This window comes from Aphis gossypii, chromosome 2, assembly GCF_020184175.1.
Source record: "Aphis gossypii isolate Hap1 chromosome 2, ASM2018417v2, whole genome shotgun sequence".
Classification (NCBI taxonomy): Eukaryota; Metazoa; Arthropoda; class Insecta; order Hemiptera; family Aphididae; genus Aphis; species Aphis gossypii.
In genome coordinates, this window is record NC_065531.1 from 31,495,337 (window position 1) to 31,512,419 (window position 17,083).

The following is a 17,083-nucleotide window of genomic DNA, read 5'->3' on the forward strand; positions in this document are numbered from 1 at the left end:
GCTTTTACCATTACTAGATGATTAATGCATTTATATAATACTTTAATGTGCGATACGTATTTAAGATTATTTACACATAGGTATTAAGGAATAATAAATAAGATTAACTAAATAGAAAACTGCAGTACCTGTAATCTTACCCCTTTTTTTTAACGCAGTTTTGAATATAATACATGTTTTAAAAATGTGTCTATTTTGAAATACTTAATATTAAAAACTTGTTCTCCTTTATAAATTATTTGGTATTTTATTTATATACCGCCATATACCTAACATCAAAAACGCTCATGAATTATATAGGTACCTACTTAAAATAAAAGATTGGAACTCTGTAAATTATTAATTTTTCTAAAAATGTTTGTTTATATAGTATAATATAGTGTAAGGTCCCTTAGGTTGATTGTACACATTGAATTTGATTGATTTTTTTAATAATGTTTCGTTTAAATCACTACAACAATCACAACATCACTACTACATTAAAAATAACTTCCGTTCTACATATTATATTAAAAGTTACTAAACTTTTGTTTTGAAAAATTAAAAAAACCGAATAGTAATTAGATTTAAACGAGTATAAGTATATTTTGAAATATGTCTTGTGTATGTGTATATAATTAAATATTTATAACATTCATCATAATAATCATATTAGTTAGAAATAAAATGTACACTATGAAATAATTGTAATTATGTTTAGTTTTCGTCTGAGAACTTTGTTTTATAATAATACACTTGATATTATTGATGACACAGAAAAAAAAAATATGAAGAAGTATTTTAATATTGTGTGCTAACACTGCATAAGTACATATTATTCAATATTATAGATGATTGATGACTTCCACATTTCTGAATTATTTTACTTTAATCGCATCAACTAAACGTTCTTGAAATTAATCTCTTGAATGATAATTTCAGTAGCAGTGTGTTGTAACATTTAAGTATACAGTTTATGTATAATAAGCTGTGATTCCCTAAGTTCAATGTAATGACTTATATTAATAATAATTATGTTCAATATTTTAAGGTTAATCGATGGAAAAAATGAAGTCGGTTATATCCTAAGGCGTTATAATAGAAGTGGATGGGTACCTAATAGTTTTATTAAGTGGCGCCGTACACAATTATGTGTATTTTTACAAAATAAAATAAGAATAATTGATGGATGCTACACCCCGAGGTGATAAATTAACCGTATGAAATAAAATTAATTGTGTACAGTTTTTGTGTCTTCGTAGCTTTTACGCCAGTTATAATGAATAAAAATATACAAATACAATAACTTGTATACAAATAATGACGAATAGATTATATACCATTAAAGCGTTTTGATTACCAAATACGATCGTTCGATCTTGACTTCAGAATGCAGTTTTCCCTGGTAAATGATGAATTGTTAAAATAGATGGTATTATATTGCTAGTATAAGTAGATGTAGACGTATATTTAATTCACAATCTTATCGGATCGCGAAGGACAAACATTTTGATAAACGTCAAGGATGGCCCGTTTTAACATCTTGTACTTGTATATTTTCCTTTTAATAATATTTTTCCAAATGTTAGTATCTACAATCTGGTTTTTGAATTAAATTTATGCGTTTTATTTTTTTTTTAAATAAATCCACTCGATTATCAAACAATGATACATAATAAAATAATTTCTATTTAAAATATGTAAATCAATATACACCTTTATCAATACTGTAATTAGTTTATTCTTGTAATATAAATTAAAAACTAATAATAAACTGTTTTATGATAACAAAGTAACAACAAAAAGCATATTACTTTAGCTATGCATATAATATATTATTAGAATGAAAAACACAAGTAACTTGTGTATTATATTGTCGATAATGTATATTTACGTGTTTTTTATTACCTGTAATTAAACTTTTTAATATGATAAATTAAATTTGATTTACGATATTTTTCTGTAAAATTGACTTTTATTTATTTTGATTTGATAAATAATTAAGATATTTTGTCCATTTAACTATTGTAACTCTTAATTTTTATTTCTACAATTATTGAATGCTATTCTTTGAACATATAATAAAGTGTTATTTCAAAATAAATATTACGATATGCAGATATATATTGTAAGTCAAGTATATAAATCAGTTTCAATAGTAGTGTAACTGTGTAAGTCGATACTACTAAGATCTCTCAAGTCTCTGCGAATATATTCCTTATATTTCTATATTGTTAACGCTACTAGATTTTAGTACTTATTTAATTTTTTTTAAGATATAATATATTTATAATCTCAATTTTATAATAAAACAAGTAATTATAATTAACAATAGGCATGCTAAATATAAAAGTATATTGATATTTGATCTAGTACAACTATATTGCAATAAATAATAAATACATTTTTATTTAACTAATAATGATGTTTCAGTAACAAGGAGATGGAAGGTTTATTATATAAAATATAGCGGGAGTTATAAGATACTATTAATCACGTTTTTTTATAAATAGCAGTATGACTGGTTTATTGACATAACAAATGTAGCTGAACTGGAAACAATTTAAAATTAAATTTATTGGCTTACACTAACGTAAATGTAAAATGCTTTGCCCATAATCTATACATTGTCCAACGCTATCATGATAACTGAGATTCTATTTTTTGAAATCAACGAAACTAATATTCAGAAGTTCTTAAATAAAGGACACATTCGATGTCCGTAAAGAGATTTTCACTTTTTGAAATTTGATGTGTCAACAAAGGTATAAGAATTTTATACTTACATATTTTTAATAATTGAATTGTTTATGTTCCTAAAAATGTACTTTTTAGTGGTAATCTTTATGTATAGTATAACAATTGATAAAAACTTTCTAATTTATGTTTACAATTTTATGCTTATAAATATTAAATAGACTAGAACATTATTTAAGGGGTTGGATGATTATGATAGATCCTCTCTAGAGTTTTATTTTACTAATAGCTTACAGTATTTATAGCTTAAGGTTTTTTTTTTTTTTGGAAATGACAAGGGATAGTTTTCCATTCAAAAAAATGAATTCTCTTCCCCCCAACAAAAATGTCTAGTTATAACATTGTTACAGGATAACAATTTACCATATTTTCTAAACATACATTTTCTGTACTAAACGATGAAGTACACTCAAAACTTATAAATATAATAGTAAATTCTGACTTATTCAGCTTTTTTTCAATAGGTATTCGTTATTTTAAACTTAAAATTAAATACTTTTTTAGAAATTGGATCAATAATATCATTAATATCATTATATGTGTATTGTGTTTGTGTATAAGTAAATTAAAAAAAAATATTGATTTATTAATATATTATCAATATGAATAAGCAATTTGTATTGAAACTTTTATTTTAATTCTGATAATTTTTAGTATTTTTTATAATTGTGTGGACATCGCATTTTAGATGTATTCAGATGTTTTTATTTATCATAAATTAATTGCTGGACTAAGATTAATAAACTAGGGAAAATGGCGATAATTTAAAAACTATCAACGATCACACAAGGTTATTAATTTTATAATGTAAAACGAACTCATTTTTTTGTAAATGTTTACATCTCTAGCATTATTAATGAGCCTAATCACCGTAAAAATTATTAATTGATTTATCATTAATTTTTTATTTGTATTATATATTTAATAATTATTAATACCAATATACAGAGAAATTTTGTAAATATAAATTTGAAATAGGTACATAAAGTCGTAAAAATGTGTATAAAAACTAATGTGATCGATTTATAGGTTTTAAATGATACAGTGCAGTCGTCGTAACATTGATGATATTAATACCTATACCACAATAACTATACAGGTATTTTATTGAAATTGTATAATGTAGTAAAATCGTATTGAAATGTATGTTAAGGTATTAAGAAATAAAATGGAACCTTATGGTATATCACTTACTATTACTATTTACGAAATTAAAACCGTTAAATATAGACTATAGACGCTTGAACCAAAGAATAACACGATAAATAAAATAAGTATAATTTTATTACAAAAATCAATATCTAATTAATAATACATATTATCAATTCGAGCAATTGCATGCAACATTTTCTATGGCATACTTCCATAGAATAAAGAAGGGTAAACAACAAATAACAAATCAAAGTTTTTAAAAAATGAGTTTAAATTAAAGTGGAAATAAATAATGACAATTAACATGACATTAAAAGTTATAAGACTTAAGTATAAGCAGATAATATGATGAATTGATACATGGACGATTGCTCAAAGACGTAGGAGACGTGTTGAGTGAATGATGCTGTGTTGGACGTTTACTTAATTTTGTTGTAAGCTGGTTCTGGTGTGGATGGCTGGGTGGCAAGGAATTGGAGCAACTTGGCGATTGCTGGTGGTAAAGGTGGTGGTGTGGGTAAGTGATCGCCAACAGGGACGAATCCTTGAGGGCCAGCAACGTATTTGACGCTGATTGGTGTACCGTCTGGAGCTGTGTACGAGTAGCCACCTTCAACATTTAGGGCTGACTGGCTGGGATCTTGAGCCGGTTGAACATAACCACTTTCTTGAGCTTGGATTCCATTGCCGGTTTCATATCTGTTGATAAGATTTTCGTTGTTTAACATTAATATGTTTTATACTTTTTCCATGTATATCAATAAAATAATACGATGTTATAGGTATTTCAAAATGAATGTTTTAGTAGAATAATAGACTGAAAAAATATACTACTCTAGTGTTATTTCACATAATTTATCAGATATGATGAATAGATAGCAAACAGTGACATTAACCACAACTAAGTATAAACAAGGTCGTCAAAACTGAAGACATGCCCTAAGGGAAACTGTCCACAAACTGACTGGTTATTTCGTGAAACTCATTAGATGAACATCAGGGGCCAAGGTGTCCAGGTTCTATTACTATCTACATCTAATGTCGCACTAAACATATTGTTTGAGTATTTTTATTAGTAAATACATATTTTCAAGCAATAATCAAATAAATTAAGCAATGGTATTTTTTAATTAATATTTTTCATAATATATCACAAATAAAAATGAAAGATGAATAATATGTTTATTCAATATTATAAATACAATTTTTTCTATAAATGTGCTGGTATATGTAAGGAAATACTAATCATTAATTTAGCATTTTTGCGTTGAAACGAACAATAAGAATTAAATTAATTTTTTTATATATTTTACCAGTTACAATTAAAATAAATTTATTTAAAGTAATTAATAGTATATATTACTTATTTTTCATATTTTAATTCAGAATTATCAAATTCAATGTATATTATACATGCATTAGTTTTTTATAGGCTGATAAGATTATATTTTTAACTCAAGTTTCTTTCAGAAATGTTATGATCATATTTTTAAATGTTATGGACTCTATTATTCAAATTATTGTATCTTTTTATCCTTATACACTTATTTACGATACTTCATTCAGAAACGTTGTACAACCTTGAGTTGAACTACGGTTCAACACACATTGATGCAACTGGAATGTTTTTAATACATTCATAAGCGAGAGTATAATTTCCGGAGGTATGTTATTATGTTTTATGTTCTGGATATATTCGTTACCGTTTACCGGAGTTTTGTTACATCATTGTTACAATAACAATGGCCTCAATCAAAGTGGGTGGCCGAATCAACGAAAGCATCTACTTAAAGAGACTATACGCAAAAAAACGCTGGCCGAGTTTTTGAGGTCAATGAAATTAAACCCATTTGTATGCAATATGATGATTAGTGCAATCTCTCGTGAGATACAGTGACACGCCTCGAGTTTAATACGTAACACTTACTTCCCATTCAAAAAATAATTGTTCTTTAGATAGATCTAATTATTGAATTGAAAATAGTATAATTCAAAAAAAATCACATTTTGAATCAAGAAAATTAATTATTTTAGTATTATTGAAATTATAGGTACTAATCATTTATTTAAATATAACCATGTCACTATATAAGTAAGTTGATACTATTATTCTATATCATCAGGTATCATAATATATTACACAGTTGATATAATTATTAATACTTCAATTAGATTAGATACAAATCAATTTACCAAACGGTTTGATATATATTGTAAAATTGGTTATTAAGTTGTAGATGTAGGTGATAGACTATTAGGTTAAATTAATTTAAGATTAAAACGTACAATTTGAATCTGATTTTCTAATAAAGACAAGTTCCAATGAATCATGCAACAAAGTATCATGGTCAAGTCAAGACAGCTAGATTCTTCGATTAAATACGATTATTTGAAACAGGTTGTAAAAAAAAATATTTCGAATATTGATTAATAATTAAGTACTTGGCAACTGATGTATTTTAAATGACGTTTCATTAATTTTCATAGTTCAATAGAGGTAAAAAATGTTCATGCCATTTATAATATAACGCGCAATTCGTATACAGTTTCACGGTCGTCGAATCAGTAGGAGAATTAGTTAAACCTTGCTAGTTGCTACACCGTCCACGTAACCCAGTCGCGGCCCTATTTGGTGACTGATCCACGAATATTCGTGATAAGCTATCACCCATAGAGGTGTGTCTAATACACGACCCTAGTCATTTGAAAATTGGCACACCAACAGTACTGCCTAAAGAAAAGAGTGAGCAGATGATGAACTGCTGGTGGGTCAAGCAATTGACGGATTGGCGGCGGCGATTGGGTCAAACGGCTTCAGGTCAAACCTCGGAGACTTTCTCATTCTAATAATATTACACTTTTTGCACACACATACATACACATACAAATAATTCATATAATTTATATATTTATAAATGTATATTATATTATTATTATTATTATTATTATTATTATTATTGTTGTTTTTGTTGTTATTGTTATTGTTATTCATGCACTTCTTTCGCTTTATGTAATTGTATAACGTGACAGAGTTAAGTAAGATTATTATAACCCATGATTGAGCACAAAAACCAAACTATCGTCTTCTGTGGCGTCTCAACTTATCATTATAATACAGGAGATCTAAAAGATTATTATCCGGACGAGTTTCAGTTATTGTGGTCAGGTGTTCTACAGAGAATAATTGTGTTTATGTAATATCGATTGTTGTATTTTTTTTTCTAATAGTGAAAAAAAAAGTAATAACGAATCGTAAACATATTTAGGTTTATTTTTGATTGCCATGACAGATATCGGGGTTTTTTTTATGCAAAATGCAATAAAATATTAGATGGAAATAACACCATTCAAGTGGATAAAAAATAAAAAAATTTTGAAAAAAATTTTGAGTATTTGAATATTATTATTAAAGTTTATAATGTAAACAATTTTACTACGACCGAGTAAATTATTTTTAAATAAGAACGCTTTGAAAAAAATATGATTCCGCAATATAATGTTATGTTAAACCTAAAATATCTACAGATAATTGTATTTAAATAATGTAGTTATTAACATATAAAAGTCTGTTTATTGAGATAGAGGAGTTCCTTTAAAAATCCGTTACATTACAAATATTTGTGACATTAAATAGTAAAGGAATTATTATTATTTATAATTCAAATAATCAGTATAATAAGTATCCTTTTAATAGTAGGCATCATAAAATCAGCAGTTATTAGACTATCTACGGTAGTTAAAAACGTAGAACTATCATGACTATCATGAGTTAATAAGCAAATATTAACATTGTAAGAAAATGTGTAAATTGGTTGCACAAAAATTACTAACTTAGTTATCTCAAGAATCAATTAGTTAAAATAACTCCAAACTAAGATCAGAATATGTTTAATAAGAGAAGTTTATTAAAAATGTTTTAAAAAATAATTATTAAAATTACGAGGAGGTGAGAGGTCTTTGAAAAAGTTAGATTATGAGGTAGAGAAATAATTTATCATGTTCCAAGTTATTCATATAAATATTACGTAATAATTATTTTTATATATTCAATTACTGAATAATACATAATTTTAATAGATAAGATTTGTAATTAAAATATGCTTGAAATTATTATTAAAATGGCAAGAATTGTATAGTGTTTTGTTTTAAATATAATTTTTAATTATTAAATAAAACCATTGAAATATATTTGAGTTTAATATAATTTAATTTGTTAAAAATAAACCTGAATGATAAAATAAGTTTTAGTAAAATCAATTAAATTACTTATATGATAATATTGTATGTCCGTTTTGGTTAATCAGTATTTTTGTGTTTTACTATTATTAGAAGTATGAAGTAGAAATACAAAATCAGTTAAAAACATTGAATTTTTAGTTTCAATAATGTTGCGTGTAATTTTTTAGCACATGTTTTACCTTATGTAACATTTACTAGTTTATCTAAAAATAATTAAAGAACTAGTAATTTTATAAACTGCAATCTGCAAGTTATATCCATAAAAGGACATATCAAAGATTTCACGTTCAACGCCTACACTAAAATATTATTATATTTTATAAATATTAAACATGGTTTTATTGAGATTTATTAACAGATAATTTAAACTATTGAATTTTAAATTTCAATTAATTTTAATATTTTAAACAAATATTTGAATATGTTAGCATTATAAAAATTATCGAAAAGTAATTAAGTTTAAAGATTACCAGTTTATTATTTAAATAGTTTATTTTTATCCAATAAATTACATAAAATACTTTAAAATTTAAAATAAATAAGATTCTTTAGCTATTATAATATTATAAGCAATATTATGAATAATTAAAACCATAGAACATAGTTCTATTTTTGCTTCAAACATGTTTATAATATGATATTATAATTTATTGTATAGTAGTATGTATATATTGGCAATTACGAGTATTTAAGGCCCTATGTTTAAAATAATATATTGTAAAATGATTATTGTAAGAGAAAAATTATCTGATTATAATGAAAGTGAATCAATTTTAAATAATTTTAACTGGTTAAAATAATAAGCGACCATAAATGTTTAGTATTAATAATGAGTTTTAAAATATGTTTGTTTCTAATTTTTACAACGTTTAAAATAATGATAAATTATTTAAAAATTGTGTTAAAATACTAAAAAAACGTATCTACGGTAACTATGAAATAAAACGACAGTTGAAATACTTATTCAAGTATTAAAAATAAAATTGTTATAAAAATAATGTACAAAGCGTTATATTTTGTGTACATGAGTGGCCTTAATTTGCCTATTCAATGCGCCGGCCATTCATTTAGAATTTTTAATATTGGATTTTACTGTTTTGGTATTGTTTTAAACTTGTTATTATATTTTTTTTTTATCAAACTTAAAACTCACCGAAACATTATTTAAATATTTAAATTTTTTCAAAATTATTTAAATATTATCAACTGTACTTATTATATCAAACTTTAAATATATAATAGAACAACCCATAATGACATGAACATTAGTAGGTATCTATTGTTAATTTTGTCAACCGATTAAAATAAATAAATTTATATTGTCACACAAATTTAACTTTGTGAATATATAAAATAAATATAACTTCGATTACTTTTAAAATAGATGAATTATATTTCTTTTCGAATTTTAAATAATTGTATCATCTCATCTAATTGCGATAAACGTGCGTGCATACACGCATACATATTCAGGAAGACTTCATTGGGATTATAGCGAAGGATCAAGGCTGATACGTTCAAGGATATCGAAGTAGTGTATATTTTTAAAGTTATGGCATATGTGTGAAGGACGTGATGAACAGACACGATTCGATAAATCGTTTTAATGTGAGCCAATAGCAAAAAGGAAAACATAAAAATACATAGTACGACTACCAATTGACAGTAAAAGGCAGCTTCTACCAAACAACAAGGAACGCCATGTCCCAGATAAGGCGCGGCAGTTGACCGTTGACACCAAACTGTGGTCGTGTTCAACGTGTGCCAGTTATATCATCGCCAGGCCAACGGGTGTTTAATATAACCAACAATTACTTGTATTGTATTGCTATTGTTTTTAAGCATTCCGACCGTCGATTAAGTTAAAGTTGTAAGACGCATTTTTAAGTCGTAGGGCTACGACAAAAAAACAATTATTCCGAACGTTAGGAACGATATCTAGCACAGTCATTGTTAACAACGATGACTTTCAATGTACGATTATTGATAATGAACGTCGTGCTTATATAATATTTCGTATTATGTAGTCGTAGTTATGTCATCGCGCGTCTCCCTTGTTGAAATATTAGGGACAGTGGCAGTGGTCATCCTATCGGGTCAGAGGCCAAGGAGTCGTTAATGCCATTGGGTCAAGGCATAACGTGTATACATGGATATCATACGCGCAATACTAGTTTGAAGTTTCACTCGTATCTTTATTTTATTAGAATCTTTAAGTACTATTTATACATTTGGATTTCGTCGTCAACAAAATTTATCGTTTTATAGGTTTCGTGAAGTATGACATCATGAAATATTAATATCATAATGTGATAATATAATTAACTGCTTATATAGTACGCTAAAATGTATTCATCTACAAAATGTTATATTTTCTATTAATGGTAGAAAGATTATTTCTAAAATATAGGTATCTCGTGCAGCTCAATAAACTTTAAAAATACACGAAATCATGTTAAAATTAAGAAATGATAGAAATATGTACTTTTAACTATAGGTACTAACTACTAATATAGTAATACATAGAATGATTTCCATAGATTTATAATTTATGTTTTAAACTTTAAGTTGTAGAACATAACTCATCAATTTGTTTGATAAAAGGACGATAAAAATTAGAAACAATTTGTTTACATTATCTAAATATAATAGTCAATAAATGATAATCGATATTCAATCGATGGTTAGTGAGAAAATTAGTAAGGCTGTTTGAGATTTAGTAACTCATGAAAAATAAACTATTTTGAATTTCCGTTTTATATTTTTTGTATACTTACGCCCATTTATAAGATCCATCAAAATTTACTCCATCATTTTCATATCGGACGATTGGAATAGGAGTTGTGGGTTGATATTGTTGACAGCTGGCTAGACTGACCAACATACAGCTTACTACTGCGATTGTCTGAAAAATTAATTAATTCATAGATGATAAATATAATATATTATTATAATTGAGTTTGTTCCATGAATTATGATAAATATCTTGGTTTGTATCAAGCCTGGCCATAAACGAGTTAAAAAGTTAAAGTTAAGTTAATTTTAACTTTTTTGAATTTAATTTTCATTAACTTAATTGATGTTTATTGATATTAACTTAATAAATAACGAGTTATTTTTAATAAAATCTAAGTTACGTTATTTTATAAATAATTAAATTATAAATAAACCTAACCTAACGCTAACATATAAAAAAATAACTTTTTTTAACTTTTAACTTACTTATTAAAAAGTTAAAAAAATATATGTACAAAACTTTTAACTTAACTGAGTTAACCAAAAATTGTATTAACTTTTTAACTTTTTCTTATTGATACATATTAACTTAACTTAACTAAGTTAAAAAAAATCATTAACTTGCCCAGCCTTGGTTTGTATACAAAGGAGGAAAAAGATTATTTTTTGTAAGAATTACAGCTTATAATGTTATTAACAATTCAGACCAAATTAATATTAAGGCATAAATAAGGTATACAATTAATAAGTATTATCGATATTTGAGAACAAGTTCAAAGTTGAAATCTGATATGTTGGAATGCTAGATGTTAATATACTAAAATAAAGTTGTGTTTTATGATAAGTTTAAAAATAAAATATAAAAATGTAAAATAATTAAGAATACATTAGAATAATAGTCTGTGTATAATAATGATTAATGAATGACCTACCTATGAAAGTTAAAAGTAAACCGATTACAAAAGGTAATAGTCAAATTAAATTATAACACTTATTTAATGTGCAAATAACTTTGAGTAATTATTTGAAGTTATTAAACAGGTATAGTATATTATTGTCTAAATAATAAATTCTTTAAGCCAAAATAAAAAAATCTGATTGAATTGAATTAAATTAATTTTGTTACTTACTTGAATGATATATTAAAAAGAAAAAACCTATTTTCCAGGACCGAAATAATAATGATTTTGATAAAGTTAAGTTGGTTTAATGTTATTCAAATGAGTATGATGAGTATTAAACACTAAGACTTTTTCACTTAATATATCATAAAATTTATAATTATTGCATAACGGGTAGCAGATAATATTTGCATATGCATCATTTATAACATATAACATATATATATTAAAATTTACTATACTGTACTTATTTTATTATTAAATTCATCGAAAATTAAACAAAATACTTGCCGAACACGATCTCGCGTATGCTATGATACAGTAAAACCTCTCTATAACGGAATCGATTGGGACCAACAATTGTTTCCGTTATATAGAGGATTCGGTCTAATAGAATGTCCGTTATAGAGAGATTTTACTGTATTATAATATGAAATATCGGAACTTATATACGATTAGATGCAACAGGTACGTACCAATTTCATGATGACTTCTCGTGGCTGACGAAGAACTATAATAATATTATAATATTTGCTGTACGTGTACAGAGTCGTTGAATTGTGTACTTTCGCTGTCGAACACGATCCGCACCGTTCCTTGTAGGATGATGTCCACGTTTTTCGTCGGTACCGCCGACCGCCGTAGTATTTATATGCGCCCGCAGACGCTCGAGCGGCGTCCCTCCCCCTACTTTGACAGCAACGGGGGGCGCCTCGGGGGTTTGCGCGGCGTATAGGCATATAACTATCTATGTACATGTTCATACAGCAGTCTGACCTTTTTCCCGACGCGACGATCCCCTTTATCAATCAACTAAATCGCGTTATCACGCAATATACGCACTTCATCCGCCATGCCATAACAATATTATAATACCTACGTACGCGTTGTAACAGCCGCGTGTGCATGTGTATAATAAATTATTTTATATATTATTATGAACCAGCCTAAACGCATTATAATATTATATACGTTATAATATGTGACTGCAGGTCAGTCGAAATATAGATATTTTGTGGCTTTGAATTAATATTTTGTCAATAATACTGTAATTCTAGGTCCTGTAGGCATTACGGTCCTATTTGTTTAAGATTCGTTTGTTTTTTACATCAAATATTTTCAATTTGATTACTTATACTAATATAGCTACACATAAAATATTATGCATTTGTATCATATTATTTGTATTTAATATAAAAATATGCGTTCCAAAATTAGTTTAATATCAGACTACTTCACATCATATTATTGTATATAATATTATGTATTATAAACCCTACAAAAAAAAGAAAAAGACTACAGTAAGAATTATAAATTGTAAAAGAATAAATTATTCAAGTATAAAATAATTTTATAAGGAATTAATTATGGATCTTTCGTAAACGCAGAATATGTACACCTAATTAAATTGGTTGGTTAGTTGGATCTTCAAAAAATTAATTTTTTGGATTTTTAATATGGCTACATTTTTTTTAAATGTTCAAAGTAAAATTTCCCAATATTCAACATTTTTATGATTCAATTTTATTTCATAATCAATATAGTTTATAAGCTGTAGTAATTGGAGTTAATATTATAGAATATTTATGATAATTTATTATTTTTTTAGTGAATCTGTACCAGAAATTATTTATTCTACAATTCATTAAAATATTATCATATTGTTTAATCAACTTATAATCAATTCTTTCAAATGATTTTAAAGGACATGATCGATTTAAAATGGTTGCTATTTTATATTTTATGTTTTATTTTATGTAGAATAATTCATACCAAATTTTCTGTTTTGTATGTATAGTATATATATATATTAATGGTTTGTAAATATTTACATCGTAATAGTTAATAACTATTGATTAATACTGAGTGTCAACTATGGAAATGTAGCGTAAAATAGAATTATTACTTTGGTCACCGACATCAATAATATTATCTATGCTGACGGTTTTGAATTTTGATTGCAACAAAATACATAGTATAATATACTTGAGGTGATGAAGATGTTAAGAAAAATAATATTATATAATTAATTTTTAATCGATAATAATTTTAAAACACATCGTTGTTAAATGATTATGCTAATTTTGACGTAACTTAATTATATAAATAACATCCTTGAATATCAGCTTTGTCACAATAATTTATTGTATTTTTGGAATATGACATTAAATAAAAATAATCAATTAAACATGTCATAAAAATAATTTGTCATATGAAGTAAACAAATTAATAATATCTAACATATTAATAGAACGTATATAGTTTTATTATTAATTTATTGTTCTAGTATGAAAGAATTAATAGATTTATTTTATTATCAATGTAGGTACATGTATTAACAATAATTTATCAATGTGATTGAAGTATTATTGGTTAAATTTTAAGATACCTACTCTAGCCATTTAGGTTTAAAAATATCGAGAATTATATTATTCTACAGTCTAAAGTGTTTGTGTATTTGTATGTCAATGTTACTTTTTTTTGTCATTTACATATTTCTGTATTTTTAAATAAAAATATTTGAAATTATTATTCATCGTATAATACGATGTACTTAATAACTCTAGTTTAATCAGTTTTTATAAGTATTTAAAAAGTTATAGCGAAGTTAAGAATTGAAAATGACCAATACCGTTAGGATCTCAGTCACCTTATATATAAAGGTTAGGTACTATTATTCTGTTCATACAATTCTTTTTAAGCACATTATACATATTCACTAATTGGTAGACTAAGTAATATAATACAACGGGTTTATAGGTACCTATAATAAAGAGGGTTATTTTTTCATGATTATTTTTAGTAAAATAATATCAAATATTTTTATTAAACATAAAAATGTTGTCATTGCAGTGAATTAATCAAATTATTGTGATTTGTGATATAATAGATAATTTCAAAACTACGTATGATGGCGTTATAGAATTAAGTCTTTGCAGCCTTTATAAGATTTAACGTTCAAATTTTTTTCATAAAGCAAACTATCATTCTTTAATTTTAACTCATCTCTCTATAGGCAGATTTTTACGATCCTTTAGTGTGTAATTGATTCACACCCGTCTTCAATGTACTATTAAGAGCCTTAAATCCGGACAATACGATTTAAAAATTACGATGAATATGTTTTAGACTTCTCTTTTTTAATTGTGACTTATCCGATTGGAACGTCCGATCCGTTCTCCTGCGTTCAGTTTAGCGGGATCTGTATAATAGTCGTCATCGCTGATGACGCAAGATTTAAAAGTGCCGCGTGTTCTTAAACGCAGTCGTGTGTGATTTATTATTATTTTAATAACAATAATCATATGCATACATAGTATAGGAAGCTCCCCCCCCTGCTTCTATATCACTTCACAAGTCGCATAGAAGCCGTGGCCCGTGGTTACCGCGTTCACGCGTTACGAATATGATAATGCAAATTGTACTGCATTATAATAGTAAAAGATTTGTATCTGTTTTATATATAATATACATACGCTCTTGTCTTCACTATAGTTTATTAGTTTCATTATCACACGGAATGTCCAATTAATATAAGTTTTATATATAATATACATTACACAAAGAGTAGTATGTTCACAGTTAGTGCATAACGAGTTCTTGTTGTATTTACGACTATTACGGATTTTTAAAAATTCTCCGTCGTATAAAACATAATAGTACTATACTCGCCGTATACGCGCGACTTCATTGTTTTTTTATTTTGAAAACGGAAAAGTCACGATTTAGAATGTTATTTTATATTTTTATTTTCATCGATAATATCACATATTGAACACAATTTATTGACTTCGGTATAATATAATATGTTTATGTTACGAAAACATCAATCGAAAACTAGTGTAAGAATGTGCAAAATTATAGCTTGTACTCGTTATATAACTGCAATTATTACTCTAGATAAATATTAGGTTGTAGGTACCTGGACCTACTAAATAAAATACACGAATATTAGGTACTAAAATTAATTTCTTGAGAAATAGTGAATCATAGAATATAAAATATATACATTACATATTGTACAATACAATTTAATAGTTCTCGAAAAAAGAAATAAATTTAAAAAAAATTAAATAATAAATAATAATAATTCTAAATATTATTTATATAATTTGTTTTGTTCACATACTTACCTATTTTTGATTATAAGATTATTTAATAATTATAATATATTAGATATTAATAAATCACATTCATATTATTAACAATTTTCCCAGAAAGTTAGTGAAAATAAAAATAAATAGTTTTTCATCATATTTTTTGCATTTTGAAACCAACAACAGATTTCAACTGCAAATTATTTTCTGTAAACAATCAATTAAATATAAAAATCTGTTGTAGATAGGTACAAATCTTTCTGTATATTTATTAACCTATAGTCAATATATCGTGAAGTGTTCCGGCTTATCATTATTTTATTAAAAATACAATAAAACATTTACAATACATGTACAATATACATATACACAACTGGAAATAATTAGAACATTCGGTGACAATATTTTATTATATAGACACGCATGACTATATGATACTGATATCATAGACAAGATCTAATTATTATTACAGTATAATTGTATAATTTATGTTTTTGTTACAAAATCAAATAAATTTAATATAAATATAAAATTATACATAATATTATATAAGTATATTGCAGTACACTGTGAATACATTTCAAATCTTATTTTTAAATCAATTATTGTCTATATGGGACTAGATAGAAATAATTTATCAGAAATTAAATATTCTTTGTATTATTTTTATTTTTATTTGACATAATATTTTATTTAGGCCTTTATCGTGTACTTTAACTTTAACCTAATGGGAATTCAAACTAGATAAGATCGAATACTTTAAACGACTTTCACTTTGAACATTTTTAAATGTTAACCTTTCTGTACTATGTTGGTTATTCACGATGAAAATAGTACATAGGTATTACTTAGGTATATAAATTATACATAGATCTATATGTGCATATATACCTAAGTATAAAGTTCGAATGTGCAATTATAATAACAAAACTATTAAACAATTGAGGGTATTTATGAATAACTGTGTATATTCAATACAGAACGTTTTCTACAATTAAAAGA

General features: G+C 25.6%; 1 protein-coding gene across 1 annotated transcript; it reads right to left on the bottom strand.

Annotated features, from left to right (window-relative positions):
* Positions 1–4,002: 4,002 nt before the first annotated feature.
* Positions 4,003–12,626, bottom strand: LOC114125917 (endocuticle structural glycoprotein SgAbd-8-like). The gene is made up of 3 exons (XM_027989736.2): positions 12,461–12,626; positions 10,905–11,032; positions 4,003–4,587 (listed from the first exon to the last, which is right to left on the bottom strand). Exons 1-3 carry the CDS (start codon positions 12,467–12,469, stop codon positions 4,308–4,310), a joined length of 417 nt encoding a protein of 138 aa, XP_027845537.2. The 5' UTR covers positions 12,470–12,626; the 3' UTR covers positions 4,003–4,307.
* Positions 12,627–17,083: the final 4,457 nt, after the last annotated feature.